The sequence below is a fragment of the Eptatretus burgeri genome, chromosome 8, assembly GCF_056783735.1.
Source record: "Eptatretus burgeri isolate ZD-2024b chromosome 8, Ebu_testis_v1, whole genome shotgun sequence".
Taxonomy (NCBI): Eukaryota; Metazoa; Chordata; class Myxini; order Myxiniformes; family Myxinidae; genus Eptatretus; species Eptatretus burgeri.
The window spans coordinates 58,985,900-59,004,166 of NC_140968.1; the positions used below are offsets into that span (position 1 = coordinate 58,985,900).

Consider the following 18,267-nt stretch of genomic DNA (forward strand, 5'->3'; position numbering starts at 1 on the left):
ACGACGTATGATAGCGTACTTTAGTGTTCTATTCACACATACCAAACTTAGCCATGCCATATTCGACGTGCACCAGCGTTTTAGATGCATTTTTCTGAGGTCGGTATACGCTGGCAAGATCGCCAAGGTGTGACTGCGATGTTGACACTTCCATTTCTGCGGCGGTTATGATTTGAATCTTTGTGCGGCAGCCTTTTCATAACCTACGCCACGTCATCATCGGCGATGCGTGCAGCGCGCTATGCATAAGTTAGACTATCGTTGGGCATAGGTTGTGAAGGCCGACAACAGGTTCAGCATTCGTTGGTATAAGTTATCTATAACACAACGAAACGTTCTGTGTCCGTTACTAATACATTATGCATAAGACCAAGTCGTTATGAATATGTCCGAATCTTAAAAAAAAACATCAAAAGTTCAACGTAAGCCAGCGTTTTACATACATTTTAATACGTTGCCATTGCTGGCTAAAACGTCAAGGTGTGACTGGGCCTTTAAACTGGGTGTGTTGAAACTATATGTATAACAAGCTAATGGTAAAAGTAAATGTAACCCTGCAGTGTCAATGTATGTTTGTTCTGTGATTAGCATCTCCCTGGTAATATGCGAAGTCCTCACGCATCTACAATAAAAAGGAGGCCTTCAAGTCGAGCCCGTATTGGAACATGGCGTGTTGTCAGACTCTGTCCGGATCGTGTGAGCAATCCAGTCGATAAGTGCGTGCATTACAGCCACAGAGGTGCAACACACCGGGCATCACATCTGCCTGCATTAGTTGGTGATGTTAAAGTTTCCATGGTGTCCTTTGTGAAGAGTAGATGAGCTATCACCAGCATGATGAACAAATTACAAATTGCTACCCTGACTTCCTGTGTCAGAGTAGCGACCCATCTAGGATTGTAATTCTAGCCATAGAAACTGTTTAGGCAGCACAGGCACTCTGTATCGAGCATGGTTCAAGAGGTGATCTTTTGTGTGCACCCATATAACTCTAGATGGATAAAGCAGACGTACAAGGGGTGGCAACTAATGTTTTGGGTATGAACAAGAAAATTACCAGAAAAAACGCTGGAAGCAATTTCAATTTTCACTATTATCTTCCAAAAGTCAACATTTTAACTCCAACATATTTACATTTGCAATCCACCTGAAAACAAGTTTCCCTTACAAGAATATCTCATGAGACTCATCAAACGTCGTCCAGAACCAATGTTCAAATCAAAGATTTTCTCCAAGTCCCCCAAGTCTTTGTGCTCTTCCACAGCATTCATGACTTTATATTCACCCTTAAAGAACGTCCACAGATGTTTGCTTCAGTTTTAGAAACTGCATAATTGATATATTAACAGGACATATTTTATCTTTTGGACCTGAGATTGAAATGTTGAATCCAAATTTGTTAGGGTTAGGGTTTTGTCGCATCCAAAGCAAGAAACCTTTCTGGATACTCACTGTTTCTCTACAACGTATATTTAAAGATTCTGTCAATGAATATTCCTCCTCACTGTTTTGGAGACTCGTCTCCGAGACAATTTTTTCAAGCACATGTGTTTGTGCAGCATGTTCGATGTAGTGGTGTGTTTGAAGGATCCTACCTGTCAGAGTTGTTTACCTTCAAACATTTTAAATGCTATTTTCTTTCTTGGCAACGTTTTCATCACATGATGAGTTGTGGGACACCCACCCACTCCTGGGATCATATTTCATTTCTTTCTTTCTATTTTAAACTTGTTGGCTCAACTCCTGACCATTGCTTAAGAAGCTACATCCATATCAGAATGGATATCTTGCTATGGCTTGCCTTTCTTTATAAAATAAATATTTGTAAGTACGATTTTCAAATGTGGACATTTGTGATTTTTGTGGCATATTTCCTAATGTAAAACAACCAAAAAAAATTATGAAATTTGAAAATTTAGCAAAGAAATTTTATTTCTTTGTTTGTAAATTATATATTAAGGTGAAGCCCAATAAACAATTTGCAATTCATCATTTATCCCACTAAATAATGGCATGCTTTATGATGCGGTGCCTCCTGCTGACACCAGTCTCAACGGCTGGGTTTGTTAAAATGATTTTCCCATGAGTTGTAAATCAGAAGCAGCAGGCTCAGTCAAAAAAAGACAAAAGGGGCAATGTTACTGTAAATGCACTGTATTCTGGCTGTTAAATCGCAATCCCTGATTCCAGCAGCAAAGTAAATGGAATGTTGTATTTCAAGCTCAGCTGTATGCATTGAAGTAAATGCCAAATAAGTCTTTTGATCCAATTCTTATGTTGTCTTTTGAAAATTCATATTCACTGTACTGCCATATCTTCCTCTTTCTCGTCTATTCAGGGAGACTTAAGCCCGAGCAAGCAAAACAGCATTCACACCTCAACATTGTGGGCATGGTTGGTTCCATTGACAATGATTTCTGCGGCACTGACATGACCATCGGAACAGACTCAGCACTGCATCGTATTCTGGAGGTTGTGGATGCCATAACCACTACGGCACAGAGGTAAGTTAGTCATGCAAACGGTTTGTTTGCTTTCTGCACAGCTTCCCACTGTTAAAGTACAGCCATGTTTGAAAAAGCTGTGATCCCATGTTTTCCAGAATACCTGAACCAAACAACTAAAGATAATCATTAGGTGCTTGGGCATTTTTGTTAACAGATTTGTTAAAGTTGCAAAGGTCCTGTGTAACAGGACAAGTTGCAGAACAAAGTTAGAGCTGTGCGTGTTCCTGATAGAAACCGCAGAGGTATCTGTGGATGTTTTGCAACATACAAACAGCCTTATTGCATCATTAGCTTTCAAACTGCAATGTTGAGTGAAATAATGTTGGCTTCTTTACGTGATCAACTTATTTAATAGGATGGCTTGGCCTTCTTGAGCATATAAAACCTCAGCTGTGACGGACAGTAATTGTTTTTGATATATATATATATATATATATATATATATATATATATATATATATATATATATATATATATATATATATATATATATATTTTTTTTTTTTTTAGATGAAACCTATCCAAATAAATATAACAATTTGTGACCTCAACCTTACCATTTCTTCCCACCAGCAGTATAGTATAGTTTTTATTCGTTTTATATAGACCTAGCGTGGAATGTTTATGGTTGGTCATGTATGACAGTTTTTTGTTTGTTTGTTTGTGTGCTTGTTTTTTTTTTTTTAGGGGGGGGGGGGGTATATCAGGACAATGCTTCTGGAAGAGCTACAACATAGAACATATCAGGATGCTACAAAATTAAAGGAATAGTCGATAGAGAGAGAGGGGGGGACACCATCACCAGGGTTGAGGGACAAAATAGAGAGACTTGGACAAATGAGGGTTAGGGGAGGGTGCATGAGGTGGACAAGATGGATACAGAAGCAAACTCTTAGGAGGAAAAACTGGAAATTTGGAATGAGGAAGCCTTGGGGGTTGGGGGGGGGTAACCAGAGATAGAAAAGACCATGGTTTTGGAAAGGGGATGATCTGAGATGGTGATGAACAGCTGTCTTGAAGATGTGAAGAGAAGGATGAGATTGAAGAGAATGTGGAAGTTTGTTCCACAGGTGGGAAACAGGGACAAATGAATGGAGTTGAGCAGTGATTCTGGATTTAGGGAGTTTCACCAGAAGGATGTTGATGGTGAACCATGTGCATCCTGTAGAAACTTGGCGGGGACAAAGCACAGAAAGAGCAAAGGGTGCCAGACTAGAAAGGAGATGGTGGAAGACGGGGGGACCACCAACTCATCTTTAGGTCAAGCACTATGTAGGGATTGGCATATTTCAATCAAGTAGGATGCAGTTTATTTTTAATAATATTAAGGTTTATCAGAAACAAATCAAAAAAGCTCTGTAATTGGATGAAATTATTATTGTAAATTATATTCTAAATTAATGCTCCTTTGAAATATTTGTTACTCCTTTTGTTTTCTCCTTTGGGAAAACCTCCAACACTTTGCTTCAGCTCAAACCAAACTCAATGTGGAGCTGTAATAAAATAAGGTGACCTTATGTTGGGACCAATACAAATTGAAAGAACCTTTCTCGCAATTCATCTAAATTTGTATTATTAGCATTCCCATCTGCACCAATGTATCATGATGCTGGGATCCTAGGTTCAAATCTCATATGTTTTTAATTTTTCCATTTTTTTTTTCCGTGTCGTTCATGTAAAAAGTACACCAATATCTCTTAATATCATTGTCCTTCATGAGAGAGAGAGAGTACAAGCACCTCTGTTATTGTTTAAAAAATAGATAACAGTAAACTTGTTGACACATAAAACAAAAGGCAGAGTGATCGAGTCACACAAGTCAGGGTAAGTGAGTGGAAAATGAAAGGGACACTTGCAGTAATCAACTGACTAGTAGGGGTGTCCAAACTTTTTTCACTTGAGGGCTAGATGGAGAAAAATGATGAATATCATGGGCCACAGGCTACCTATAATACAAGAATAAATAAAATGATAAAAATATTAAAATGATAAAATAAAAAATGACCTGAATGTCCACAATTTTTCTGATACACTACTTAATAAAATCACCTTCAGCAAAGGGTTTTCCATGCTATACTATAAGCAGAGCCACCTCATAGCTCACCATGGTAGCTTTCTCCTGAGTTTGATTAGCTTGAAAATATCTGGTTTTGTTGCGAGGATAGGCATGCCGCCAACTGTTTTACTCTCTGTTCTCTCTCTGCTCTAGTATACACCTTAAAAGGCACTTCGTGTTTCATTTAATGATATCTCTTAACGTTACATTCTTTCATTACTGCTACCGATTCCTGGCAAATTCAACGCACACACTTTGCCTCTACTTTGTGAAAAAGTATTCACTTTTTCACTTTTGCTTCTTTGTGGCCACCATGTTGCAAATAAGAATACTTGTACAACTATGATTGCTAATGCACAGGATCTCTGTGTAGTGGTGCATTTCCTTGTTCAGTTAGCTTATCATGACATTTTTCCAAGGCCGCTTCTGATATCAAAAGTAATTACAGCACAAATCATAATTTTATAATATTAATGTTATTACAAATCAATATTAACACGAACACAATCCCATCTCCCCAAGGGGTTTTCTCCTTGAATAAACGCCTGTTAATGCAAATAAATAGTTTATCATGCATTTTGTGGAAAACCCTTCCTGGAAGATATATATATATATATATATATATATATATATATATATATATATATATATATATATATATATATATATATATATATATATATATATATATATATATATGTATATAAACCAAAAATACATACGATTACCTTTTGAAACAGTCGCGACTGTTGTTCAATACTAAACTGAACGGGAGGAAACCCAGGGTGTGATCAGTTACCACAGAGCAAGTAAGTGCTTTCCAAGCCAGATGTTCCTTATCAACAGTTTTGAATGGAGCGCTTGCTTGAATGCTTAAGTCACTTGGCGAGCGTTCTACAAGAAACTTGGTAACTTAATACACCCATGACGTTTTTGAGGCCCGAGTGTAGATCTGCTGTAATCTACATGAACCAGAGAGGAATGGCCCTTTCTGCTGCTCCCATAGGGAACGGTTGTACTATTGGTCTAAAAGCAAATGGCTTTTCTTTTACTCAGACGTAATTGGTGAGAATTTCTCTTTTGGCATAGCAGCAGGCCACATTTAATGATTCTACTGTAATGATATGGGGGCCGGTTTAAAGCCGTTTCCGGGCCACGCTTAGCCTGTGGGCTGTAGTTTGGACACCCCAAGATGAAAGAGTTTGCAACTTCCTGGCAAGCATGTAGAATTATGTGCTGTTTTGGCCAGTATCTCAAGGGATCACAAATTTCTACGAATGTTTATGTGCCAAATATTGGAGAATATAAAAATGATCAATTTATACAGTTCCTCATTTCAACATTCACATCACAAGAGAGTTTATAGAACACTATCACATTACCTGTAGGGTGACTGTGTGTGTGTGTTTGTCACTGTGGGGGAGGGGGTAATGCAATCACATTTTAATGTAAGTAAACTAACATGCAATTATGACAACTCAACAAAAATGCCTCAGCATCCCCTCCTTGCTCTATCCCATCTTTGATCTTTTCCCTCTCTTCCCACCCCCCCCTCAACCCCACAACCCAACCTCAAGTCCTCACCCTTCCTCTCCCATCCTTAGGACATTAATACTGAAAGTCCTCAATCCCTCTTCCAAAACCTCAACCTCCCCCTTCCAAAGCAGTACCATCTTTACTCTCACCATCCTCCCTCTCATAAAAGCAAACGGGCATTATCACGTCAAAACAGCGGAATATTTAACGCTTTCTGTTCACCTATCATCAAATCACCGACTACACGGAAACCCATTAGTTGCCTGTTCAACTCACAATTTTATTAAAATATAGTCTGAAATAATAGCAAGGACCTGCATCACCTCCGCAGTTAAAACACTGCTTGAGAGATAGGGTACTAAAGGGTAAATTATAAAAGGTTCTCAAGGGTTCCTAAATTGGTGGCTGTAGAATGGAAATTGTGGTTGGGGTCAGGTGAACTGTCCAACCAGTGGGTGGAACTCATATATATGCATACACGGACACATGCCGGGCTCCTTTAATAGTTGTAGTGGAGACATTGCCCTGTGCTGTCTCGAGAAACAAGAACATGGGCAGGGTAGATTAGAATTACCCTGTGCTGTCTCGAGAAAAAAGGGCATGGGCAGGGTTTATTAAACATTACCCTGTGCTGTTTCGAGAAAAAAAAGACGAGCAGAAAATTTGGTTGGACATGATGACATAAAATGCCGTAATATTTTGACCCAGTACTGCAGAACAGAAGGGTTTTGAAAGTGTCAAAAAGGCAGTTTGTGTTTTGCAGTGTTCAAGTATGTAATTAAATATTTTCAAAGTCGTAGAAAAAAAAATTCCACAAGTTTTCCACCACTGATGCAGCGTCTTTTACACCATCTTATTTAACATATTATATTAGTTCTCCGTGCCTGTTGTTTGTGTGATTTAGGAAATCCAGTAAGTTTCCTGTTTGGAATGATTTTCAATTTTGTCTGACTGCCAGACAGACAGCAGACTAAAAAAATTATCTCGCTTTGCTCTGTTCAGACAAGATCGGGTCGAATTCAAAGCGAAAGTTGTGCTAAATTACAGGTTTGTTTTCTGATTTGTGTTCAAAATATAACATTCAATTGACATCAAGTTGTTCCTCCATCACGACAGGACAGACAGACAAAAGTGAACTATTCGCTTAACCCTGCTTTTCACTTCGCATGTGTGGGGTAATAACTGCACTGCTTTCATGCCAATTTCCATGAGAAATAAATGGTGGCCTGCAAAAGTATTCGCCCCCTACCAATAATGCCACATTAAATGAATTATGTAGAAACATTTTTTCCAAAAGAACTATATTATTCACAACTGAAGAGATCAAACCAAACACTGTTATATTCGAAGGGAGGTTACAAGTCAGGAATATACTATACCTGCAAAAACATGTACAAATCAAAATTCACTCGTTGTAAAAGTATTCAGCCCCTTATATCAGGTCTTGGTGGAAGCACATTTTGCAGCATTGCCTGTTATGATTGTTTTTGGGTAGGTCTCCGCCAGCTTTGCACAGTGAGATGGTGAAATCTATGCCCGTTCTTCATGTGAAAATTGCTCTACTTCTGCCAAGTTTGATGGGGATCGACGATGGACTGCAATCTTCAAGTCTCGCCATAAATGTTCAATTGGGTTCAAGTTAGAACTTTGACTGGGTCACTCAAGAACATTTATTATCTTCTTAATCAGCCACTCCAGTGTGGCTTTAGCTTTGCGCTTCGGATCATTGTCCTGTTGAAATGTAAATCTCCTACCCGGTTTCAAATTCATGGCTGACTCGAGTATGTTTTCCTTAAGGATTCTCCTGTACTTTGCACCGTCCATTGTCCCTTCTATCCTGACAAAATTGCCAGTTCCTGCTGATGAGAAGCAGCCCCATGACGTGATGCTGCCATCACCATGCTTGACATGTAGGCATGGTGTTCACTGGGTGATGTGCAGTGTTAGGATTTCACCAGACGTAATGCTATGAATTAAAACCAAAAAGTTCAAACCCCAATATGAGTTTTTAGATGCGTCTTTTTCAGTAATGGCTTCTTTCTTGCCACCTGTCCATAGAGGCCAACTTTGTGAAGGGAATGGGATATTGATGATTGATGAACGCTGACCCCCATCTTGGACATAGAGCCTTGCAGATCTTTCAAAGTCATTGCTGAATTCACAGTGACCTCCCAAACCAGTTTCCTTCCTTTCCGGCTACTGAGTTTGGATGAGAGACCTGATCTGGGTGGAGTCTGGTGGTATGATTCATCTTCCACTTCTTATGCTTCAGTCACATTTGGCTCGGCAGCCGTAGGGTCTAAAAAATCTGCGGCCACTAGCAATTATAGGGCGGCTGCAGTATTTTCATGGTCACACAATGTATCAGTCACATGTTTTTATTTTTTGGGTATCTGCATGGGGTATTTCGAAATTGTGGAGACCGAAAATGTGGGGGTGCCGTACGGTTTTTGATTTGATGTCGCATGGTGACCTTAGCGCATCCCTGTGGTGGCCATATAATTTTCAAGGCAGACGCAAGGTAGCCTCAAGGTGTCCGCAAGGTGACCGCAGGGGGGCCCTAAGGCAAACGTGGAAATAGTGTGGCCGCCGTGATTTTTTGAGGGTTGGCAAAATTCATTTTTCATTGATAAGAGCCTACGTAAGACGCACGAATAACGCAAGCCCACCGTACGCCCTATGTACGGTCGACGTGGAACACATCTACGTCATGGCTACGGCTTGTCGAATTGCTACGGCCAACCTAGAAATGAAAAAAGTTATAACTCCGTGCTTTAATGCCACGGAGACCCCTCTGGCCTGTAAAAGATAGCCATATGGCGTCAGGCCACCCTGAGGCCACCTCATAAACTCTGCGGCCGCCACACGTTTCTGTCAATTCAGGGGGGGTACGGCCGCCGTATCCTCGCCGTAGAGCAAATGTGACTCATGCTTTAATGATGGATTTCACCGTACTCAAAGGGGATAATGAGTGATTTTGAAATCTTCTTATAACACTCTCCTGAATGATGCTTCTCCACCACTTTATCTGACTTATTAGGAAAGCTCCTTGATCTTTATGCTTGCCTTGTTGGTTGACCAAGTGAGTTACACCTCAAAACTCCTTAAATAATTGGGGGAGCTTAGTTTTTAAGTTAAACCACTGATTATACATACAGGTGAAACCTATTACATGTATTTTGTAACCTTTCAAACAAATATTTTGCTCCTGAAGTGATCAACAGTTAATTAGATAAATGGTTTGAATACTTTTTCAATGAACATTCATCTGATTTTTCTCTGTTAATCAAAGTTATTCACATTTTATCTGCATTTTTTTTAGCTTTATCAGTTTGGAGTGGTTTGTGAAGCCTGTTCAGTATATATTAAGATTAATTTGAAAGCAGCATAAAATAAGCTCAGGTGGCATCAAAATGTGAAAACTTTGGAGGGGGATACTTTTGGAGGCCACTATAACATGACAGTTTATTAACATATAATAATTATAATATAACATGGAAATGAGCCAGGAACATATATGTGGCTCAACTTTTCTCTCCCTCACTGAGTATTAGGAGATTCTCATCAATAAATAAGGCATCAAGGAAAGCTTTAAATAATCCAGAAACATAAATTGCACACACATTGATGCCTCACCCTGCCTGCATAAGAGATTACTTCATTCAGTTTCAACATCAGCAGTACTTTCTGAATTTGATGGTGGAGCTCCTGAAATTGCTTGAACTGCAGTTTCTTTACCTCGAAGCATTTTCAGTGTTGAAGGTGAGTTATTGACTTCTCTCAGGACATATGAAGGTGAACTGTGGTTCCAAATCGATGATGGTCAGTACTTCCGAATTCAACACTTCTGTAAATTGGAGTGCTTGTCATTCCAGTCCAACGAGTGTTAATAAGGAAAGGATGTGATTGATTTCCTTTATTGTTATTCCATTGTGACTACACCACGTGTTGCAATGAATGTTCGTCTTGCTGAAGTCGTATTCGCAGATTTCAGAGTTTGAAGGCAAGACGAAGATCCGTTGTCGATTCTATTTCCAGTCCCATGCAATCATTATACTGATACACAGCCAGATCCTGTTATCAGTGCCGACCTCAGGATTAAAGTCACAAAGGACGAAGATAAGATGGCTCAGGCTGTTGTTGAGTAAGGAGTAGCATGTGCTGTTGAATTCCTCCTTTTCATCAACTTATACTACATTCGTAAGAGAATATCCTGCAAATAATTATGAGGTGTCCATAATCTGTGCCTGAACCTTGCTGTGATGAGCATACTAGTGATTGGGGACCATTTCTTGAGTGTGTTCTTGGCATTGTGGTCCATAGTGGAAGCAACTCCATCCCTGTGTAAATTGTTGTTGTGGCCATTGAATAGATGTGAGTCTGTGAGCAGCTAGAGTACCACTTTTAGTGTACAAAACTTCTGTTAATCCCACTGTGGTTACTTTTCGTCACTGCTATTCTCTGGACCTGAGTGTCGCTGCTCCAGAGGGCATCAGAAATTCAGCATTACAAGTTGCGATGCGTATCATTTGACGAATTTGTAGGTCTAGGACGTGTCCAGGTCATATATCCAGATGGATCCATCTGTTTCTCTGATTAACTGTTTCTTTTGGAAGATTATTTCACCTGGCTGGTTCTCTAAGTCCATGTGGACAAAGTCAGTTGGTGGGACTGCCACCTCAGCGATGAGGGAGGGCATGCCAACACTCCCAGTGTTTCGGCCTCAGTAATCTGGATGGTGGTCATCCAAAGGCCAGAGCCCCATTAGCCTGGATCCTGGATGGAGCCAGTTTCTGTGAATTGAGGAGGTGAGGTTTCCTTGTGTAGTCCTATGAGAAACAGCAGATTACATGAGTTCAATTTTCATACACCTTGCAGACCTTTTAAATGCAGAAAAATGTAAATGTACTCACATGGGTTTCAAGAATGAGAACTTGTGATTACTTATTGAGTGAGGAGAGAACACAACTTGCAATTGGAAGAGAAGGACCTTGGTGTTACAAGATATCAGTCACTCAGTCCCAGTTTTCATTGTGCTCATGCAGTCACAAAGGGAAGCTAAGTGATGAAATCGATATGCAAGGCTTTTGTCAATAAAGATATATTCATCACCATGAGACTTTACACGGAACTATTTCAGCCACACTTGGATTACTGTTCTCAAGCATGGAGGCCTCATTTACAACGGGATATCGAACTCTTGGAAGGCGTACAAAGGTGTGAGCCAAAATGGCGGTGTTGTTGTTTCATATGCAGCCCGTGGCTGCTGGTTGTATTATTTCTGGAAGTACGGCTGTGCTGCTGATGCAGTGCCCCTTTACCAGTAAGCTGGTACTCATCTTGCTGACCTCGGAAGGATGAACAGAATGGTGAATGATATTGAGATCAATGGAGGTAAAAGTGCAGACAGTGTTAAAGATGATGAAGGAGGGGACAGTGCCGAGCATTTAGGAGATACTTATGTCCTTCATTGATGCAATGATGTCCTTCCCTTACATCCATAGATACTAATTACAGTGGGAGAGATTGGGCATTGGCAGGGCACCTGCTGCAGATGGAATAATTAGATAAACTTCTAAAAAGAGCAGAATTGTTGAAAGAGTGGTGCAGGAGAAAAAGGGGTAAACTGTGGTTGAGATGGGAGGATTGTGTAAAAAGGATGTCAGAAAGGTGGAGGTGGATGGAGAGTGGAGAGAGATGGCTGGTTATAGATGGTGGGGGAGGAGTGCTGTGGACAGACCAGAGCAATAGCTCAGTACCAGTAGACCTCACCCCAGTGGGGGAGGAGTGCTGTGGACAGACCAGAGCAATCGCTCAGTACCAGTCGACCTCTCCCCATATCATTTCTGGGAAATATGAGCTACTCCAAGTAAAATATCGATATATGTCAACTATCATGATTCATAGATATGTATCCTCAAAACCCCTCCCCTTCCCTTCTCACACCGTTTCCTGTACATACTCTGGTTACACAGGTCGAACCACTCCCCCGACCTCATAATAAACATATGGCCCAAATTAACACTGTACTTGAGTCTGTGTTGTACTCGACAGCCGACGACATGTCTACAGATGAGATAGCCAAATTTGTGTCCCATCAGGAAAATTTCCTTGCTGCGCTGCACCAAAATGGTAGTTGTGGTCATATCCGATTTGAAGGGGGAGAAAATCCAGGACTGGACAGCTTTGAGGGAAGCATACTACAAACTGAGCTTTTATACCATCCCTTAGCCTTTCTTCTTTATATTTGATCCCTCACCTGGCAACAGCCTGATATTTTTACCTCTCCCACTGAAGGTGGAAGGAGTTTATGTTTGTTTGTCTTTCTGTCTGTTTGTTACTTGGCGATTTTTTTTTTCCAAGTACGTTTGGCTGCAGCATCTGTTTGTGTGTCTGTCTGTCTGTCTGTCTGTTTGTAACATGATTTTTTGCTACAGTATTCAAGCAATCGTTCTGAATTTTTTTTGTTGTATGGTTGACCAGCCAAGGACAGCAATGCTTAATTTTGGTGAAGACGTGTATGTGATCAACGTATGTGTTAACTACCTTTTGAAGTTTCGATCAGTATGAAAATTGTATCATGATCATGATCAGTATGAAAAAGTCCATACATTCGATCAGTATGAAAATTTTTGAGGGTCATCGAGGGATAAAATGGTTCCCAGAAAATAATTTTATTACGTCATCAGTCATGTGATGCGGCAGCCTTATTGTTTTAAAAAAATTAAAAACCTTCAAAAATCTTCTTCGCTGAAGTGGCTGAACAAATCGAGGTGAATATTTACACGTATGACCGCCTGTCCATGAGGAACAAAAGGTTCACACATATGATATCATAGGTCACATGGTTGACAGCCATATTGGATTTTCCCTAAAATCTATAAAAAATACACCACTCATAAGAAGTCCTGGCACGGGTCTGCAATCTCTGATTGCTCTTTTTCTTGTTCAAAAATGTATTGGGCCCGATATGTTCTCGTGGATCAGGCACTGCGTGGAGGGGTTATGTGCTCTACTGAGTGCCATTCTAGTATTTTAAGTGATTCTTCACCATCGAGAGATTGGGCTAAACTGATATATAGCACAATATCTCAAAAAATTCTGGATGGATTCAGCCGAAACTTGGTGGACACATTGGGTGTGGGACAAGGACGAATCATTTCGATTTTGGTGAAGATCTGAATCCGGATCTGAACACGAGAATTATTTAATTTTCAAAGTGATTCGTCACCATTGAGAGATAGGGCCAAAAACGATATAGTACTGTGTAGCATGATATTTCAAAAATGTATTGGGCCCGATATGTTATTGTGGATCAGGCATTACGTACGTGGCGGAGGAATGCGCTCGATCGAGTGCCATTGTAGTTATTTTTATTTGATCCCTCTTTTGAAAAATATTTTAATATGATCCTCTATTAATTTTAATCTTATTTGGTCCCTCATATATATATATATATATATATATATATATATATATATATATATATATATATATATATATATATATATATATATATATATATATATATATATATATGATCCCTTAGCTTACGACGCCTGATCTTCTATGGAGATTTCCCATCCAAATAGTAACCCTGCTTGATTGCTTAGCTTCCGAGATCTGATGCGATTGTGTGCATTCAATCTGATGAGTTAACGCCTTAGAGATTTGAATGTCTTTTGGCTTCAAGAGTGAAACCTTTGCATTAATTCATTGAAGGTTCTGAAAGTTAAAATAATATTATTTGCTGTTTTTTGAAACTAGAAGGCGTATTATGCTGGTTCCATTGCCAAATTTCTGCTTGGGGGTCGTTGTGTGGACTGACAGGATATCCTAGACGCATGCACCCTCATCTCTGCGCTCTCCAGTCTGGGTTCATATCTCATCCCAGCTAGAAACTATCATCCTGATCTTTTCACAGACAGGGTGACACATTAATTTGTCTATCGTCCTTCGGATTGACATTAAACTGGGTATCCCATCTGCCAACATTACTTGGTGGATGTTAAAGATCTTATGGTGTCCTTCCTGAAAAGTATGCAAGCTATTGCCGACACCCTGACTGAACTCCAAATCCCTGCACCCTCAGTCAAGTATCCTGCATTGGAGTGGTGGCTCGTCCAGGATCCCAATCTGAGCCATGAAACTGCTTCTGCAGAACTGACACAGTATAGAGAGATCATGGTGTACAAGACAAGTCAAGAAAAGTTTCCTGTGTAATTAGCAATACCTGCAGTTGGTTAGGGTACTGGTGTGCATGTGGCAGAGGCATGACTGACAAAACGACTTCATCTCCAACTTTACTTGTTAATAATACCTTGCATGATAAATAATGATATTTTAATTCATAGTTGTATACTAGTTATGTTATTGACAAAGCATTACAGCTCTTGACTCATGTTTTCTGATAACAATTATCTTTTTTCACAGCCACCAACGTACCTTTGTCCTGGAAGTCATGGGGAGGCATTGCGGGTAAGCCAGCTTAAACTTCTGGTCGACCGAATCATTCATTAGCCTCAACGAGGGTATTTTTTATGAACCTCCAAAATCGAGAGCCTTGTCAGTGTTTTCTTTTTTGAATGGCAATCTGAAACATGTTTAAAGGCCCTGTCACACCTTGACGATTTAGCCAGCGTATGCCGACATATGAAAAATTTGTCTAAAATGCTGGCATACATCGAATACGTTATGGGTAAGTTTGTATACGTTAAGAGCACGCTGGCATTCGTCGTAGTACGCCGAGCTGTTAGACAAATTTTCCATGCTTGAAATTTTTTGATGTATGCCAGTGTATGACTCACACGCTCCGCATAACACTGGCCATAAGTTGTAGGCACGTTACGCCATCGTTGACACACGTCGACACACGTTACTTGTAAGTTATTCATAAGTCGAAACACGTCAATGTAATGGTTAGCGTCAGTGTTCCAGACTCCCTGGTTTTTTGGGGGGTTTTTTTTCTTCGGTATGACGGTGATGTTGACACTTCGATTTCTAGTGTGGTTAAAATATAATATAATTAATAGGCTGCCGCTCAACGACTTAAATCATAACACTAACCCTAACAACTTATGGCCAGCGTATGCGGAACGTGTGTCATACGCCGAGTACGTCGAAAAATTTTCAACATGCTGAAAATTTGTCGACTTATGCCAGTGTGCTTCAGTGTGCTCTTAATGTATACAGAACTTACCCATAACGTATTTGACGTGTGCCAGTGTATTCGGCAAATTTTTCATACGTCGGCATACGCTGGATAAAACGTCAAGGTGTGCCAGCGGCTTGACACTTCGATGTCTAGTGCGGTTATGATTTGAATCGTCGAGCTGCAGCCTATTAATAGCCTACGCCACGTGATCGTCGGCGATACGCTGCCACGCGCTATGCATACGTTAGACTATCATTGGGCATAGGTTGTGAACGCCGACAACACGCTCGGCATTCGTTGATATAAGTTATCTATATGTTATCGAAACGTTCTGTGTACGTTACTAATACGTTATGCATACATCCAACTCATTATGAATACGTCCAAAACTGAAAAAAAACATCAATAGTTCAGCGTACGCCACCGTTTTACATACATTTTGATACCTTGCCATACGCTGGCTAAAACGTCAAGGTGTGACAGGACCCTTACAAACATCAAGCACATTGTGTATAAGGCATGCTCATGTGACTCAGTGTTGATGTGCTGACCTTACTTGGACAAAATAATCTAGAAAGAAATTATTAAATCATGAAAATGCTGTATTATAATGTCACTGTATCCTTGGATAAAATAAAGTACAATGCATTTACATTTGCCCTTAAAAATCTTGATGTCTGTTGATCCAGTCCAGTCGATAAACTTCCCACTTAAGCAGCGTGAGGGTGAGGACAAGGTTACATCACGTACTGGGGATTGAAGAGACATGTCCTTTAAGAAAAAAACAAATTAAATTAACTTTGAACCCATTGTAGTTTTATCTGGGTTCTCCACACTCAGCATCTGTACACTTTGTAACGTTTTCACAATGACGAGCCACTCTCTCCCTCCACCCTCTCCCTCCCCTCTCCCTCCCCTCTCCCTTCTCCTTCCCCTCCACTTCCTCCTCCACCCCTTCACTCTCACATTAATCATCCTCCACCTGTGGTTTCATGTTTCATTTCGATTGTACACAGTGTAATAAAGAAAGAGTAAACTCCCTCGAGTGGTTTATCGAAATTATTTGTATAATTTTGATGTTTCTTTGCCAGCTACCTTGCTTTGGTAACGGGTCTTGTTAGTGGTGCTGACTACATATTCATTCCGGAGAGCCCTCCTGAAGATGGCTGGGAAGATGAAATATGCAAGATTCTGATGGAGGTGATGTATTCCACTTATTAAAGCTTCGAAATACTTCACATGTTATCTGTACAATGGAGGAAGATGGGGTGGGGGTGGGGGAGATCCATACTCAACACAAAGGCAGCCAATTCTTCCTTCCTGTTTAGGCAACAAGCCCAGCGACCTTTATACAGACACTTGAACTCACTCAGGAGATAACACAACAGATGATCTGCTTAAATGTATTTTTTTTCCACCACTACATGAAAGATACAAACAGTTAAAACGGTTAAAAGCTTTTTTACTCATAAATGGGCCTGGGATAGATTTATAACAGAGACCAATAGCCCTGTTGTGTGACTTGCCCCTGGTACTTCCTTGTGAATATGCAAGTAATATGCACCATTTGTACACAGTCAAGGAACCGAGGAGTGCGACTGAACATCATCATCGTGGCAGAAGGAGCGATCGACAAATACGGCAAAGCCATTACTTCTGAAGATGTCAAAAATGTATGTTAACCGGAGAACCGACGAAGGAGAGTAACTGTGCCATATTGTTCAGATATTTAGAAAATTTTACTCGAGCCGATTTTTCATTTAGGTTTTATTTTTCAAATGGTAGTCCTTCAAAAATCGGGTATCTATTTACCGTTGTCTATTGCGTGTCGGACACAGCATTGTGTTTGTACCTGGAGTGCAATACATGTGGTGAACAATATTGAGGTTTGTGTTTATCACCCCAAGCAGGCCATCATGAAGCAGGTTATTTTGGGGGTGGCTTTGAGGTCCTGACAAACGGCTGATAAAGCTGCCAACCTTTGTGCTTTTTACAAGCACTACACAGCAACCCTTTTTTTATTGATGCAATGAAGTGGAATCGTTCCACGATGAAAGAACAGCAACATTTTTCTAGTGGGTGGGTCAGAATGAACACACCGACACACACACACACACACACACACACACACACACACACACACACACACACACACAGTAACTAAATAACTAACTGGGCATTGGAGCACGAGCTTCAGAAGGATGGAGTAGCATTAGATTAGTGTTAAAAAGGGGCATAACATTAGCTTAGAAACACACTCACACACACACCACATTATATGTGACATTTTATACATATTATACACACACACACACACACACACACACACACACACACACACACACACACACACACACACACACAATTATGCGTGATATATTATACATATTATATATATATATATATATATATATATATATATATATATATATATATATATATATATATATATATATATATATATATACATGCACGCACGCACACACACACACGCTGAGTTGGATACTTTGAGAATGGGTAGGTCTCCGTTCCATCTCCTAAAACCTACGCACATGTGGAGATAACACTCAACAACAACAACTTGTGCACACACACACACACACACACACACACACACACACACACACACACACACGTGCAGACTTTATATTGGATTTGCTAGATATCCCTTATTGTTGGGTTTTCTGTCCATCCGTCCGTGTGTGTGTGTGTGTGTGTGTGTGTGTGTGTGTGTGTGTGTGTGTGTGTGTGTGTGTGTGTGTGTCTGCAACACGAGGCTCCACAGCACAAACCAGCAAACAGATATCGATGAAACTTGGCGAAAGGGTGCCATATGGGCTGGGAGTGTGCGCGTTTGAGTTTCGTTGCTAAGCAACCACCCGTTGTTACGCAGTGGCCGAAAAACCGCGTTCACTATTTTCAATACTTGTCCTACAGTTTTGAATGTGGAGAAACGAGACTTCGGAATTAAACACTTCGAGATATTTAGAAAATGTTACTCGAGCCGATTTTTC

At 40.2% G+C, this 18,267-nt stretch overlaps 2 protein-coding genes across 2 annotated transcripts in view; both read left to right on the plus strand.

The window, feature by feature from the left end:
- LOC147021819 (uncharacterized) overlaps positions 1-2,901 on the plus strand; it is a 389,465-nt gene extending 386,564 nt beyond the window's left edge. Inside the window, exon 2 of the mRNA XM_085892211.1 lies at positions 2,627-2,901. The gene's annotated coding sequence lies outside the window, so the exon portion shown is untranslated. The remainder of the gene's footprint in view (positions 1-2,626) is intronic.
- LOC147021823 (ATP-dependent 6-phosphofructokinase, muscle type-like) overlaps positions 1-18,267 on the plus strand; it is a 114,507-nt gene that overhangs the window by 18,336 nt on the left and 77,904 nt on the right. Inside the window, exons 5-8 of the mRNA XM_085892210.1 lie at positions 2,339-2,504; positions 14,533-14,577; positions 16,345-16,453; positions 16,831-16,926. Coding sequence (XP_085748336.1) covers positions 2,339-2,504; positions 14,533-14,577; positions 16,345-16,453; positions 16,831-16,926 — 416 coding nt within the window. The remainder of the gene's footprint in view (positions 1-2,338; positions 2,505-14,532; positions 14,578-16,344; positions 16,454-16,830; positions 16,927-18,267) is intronic.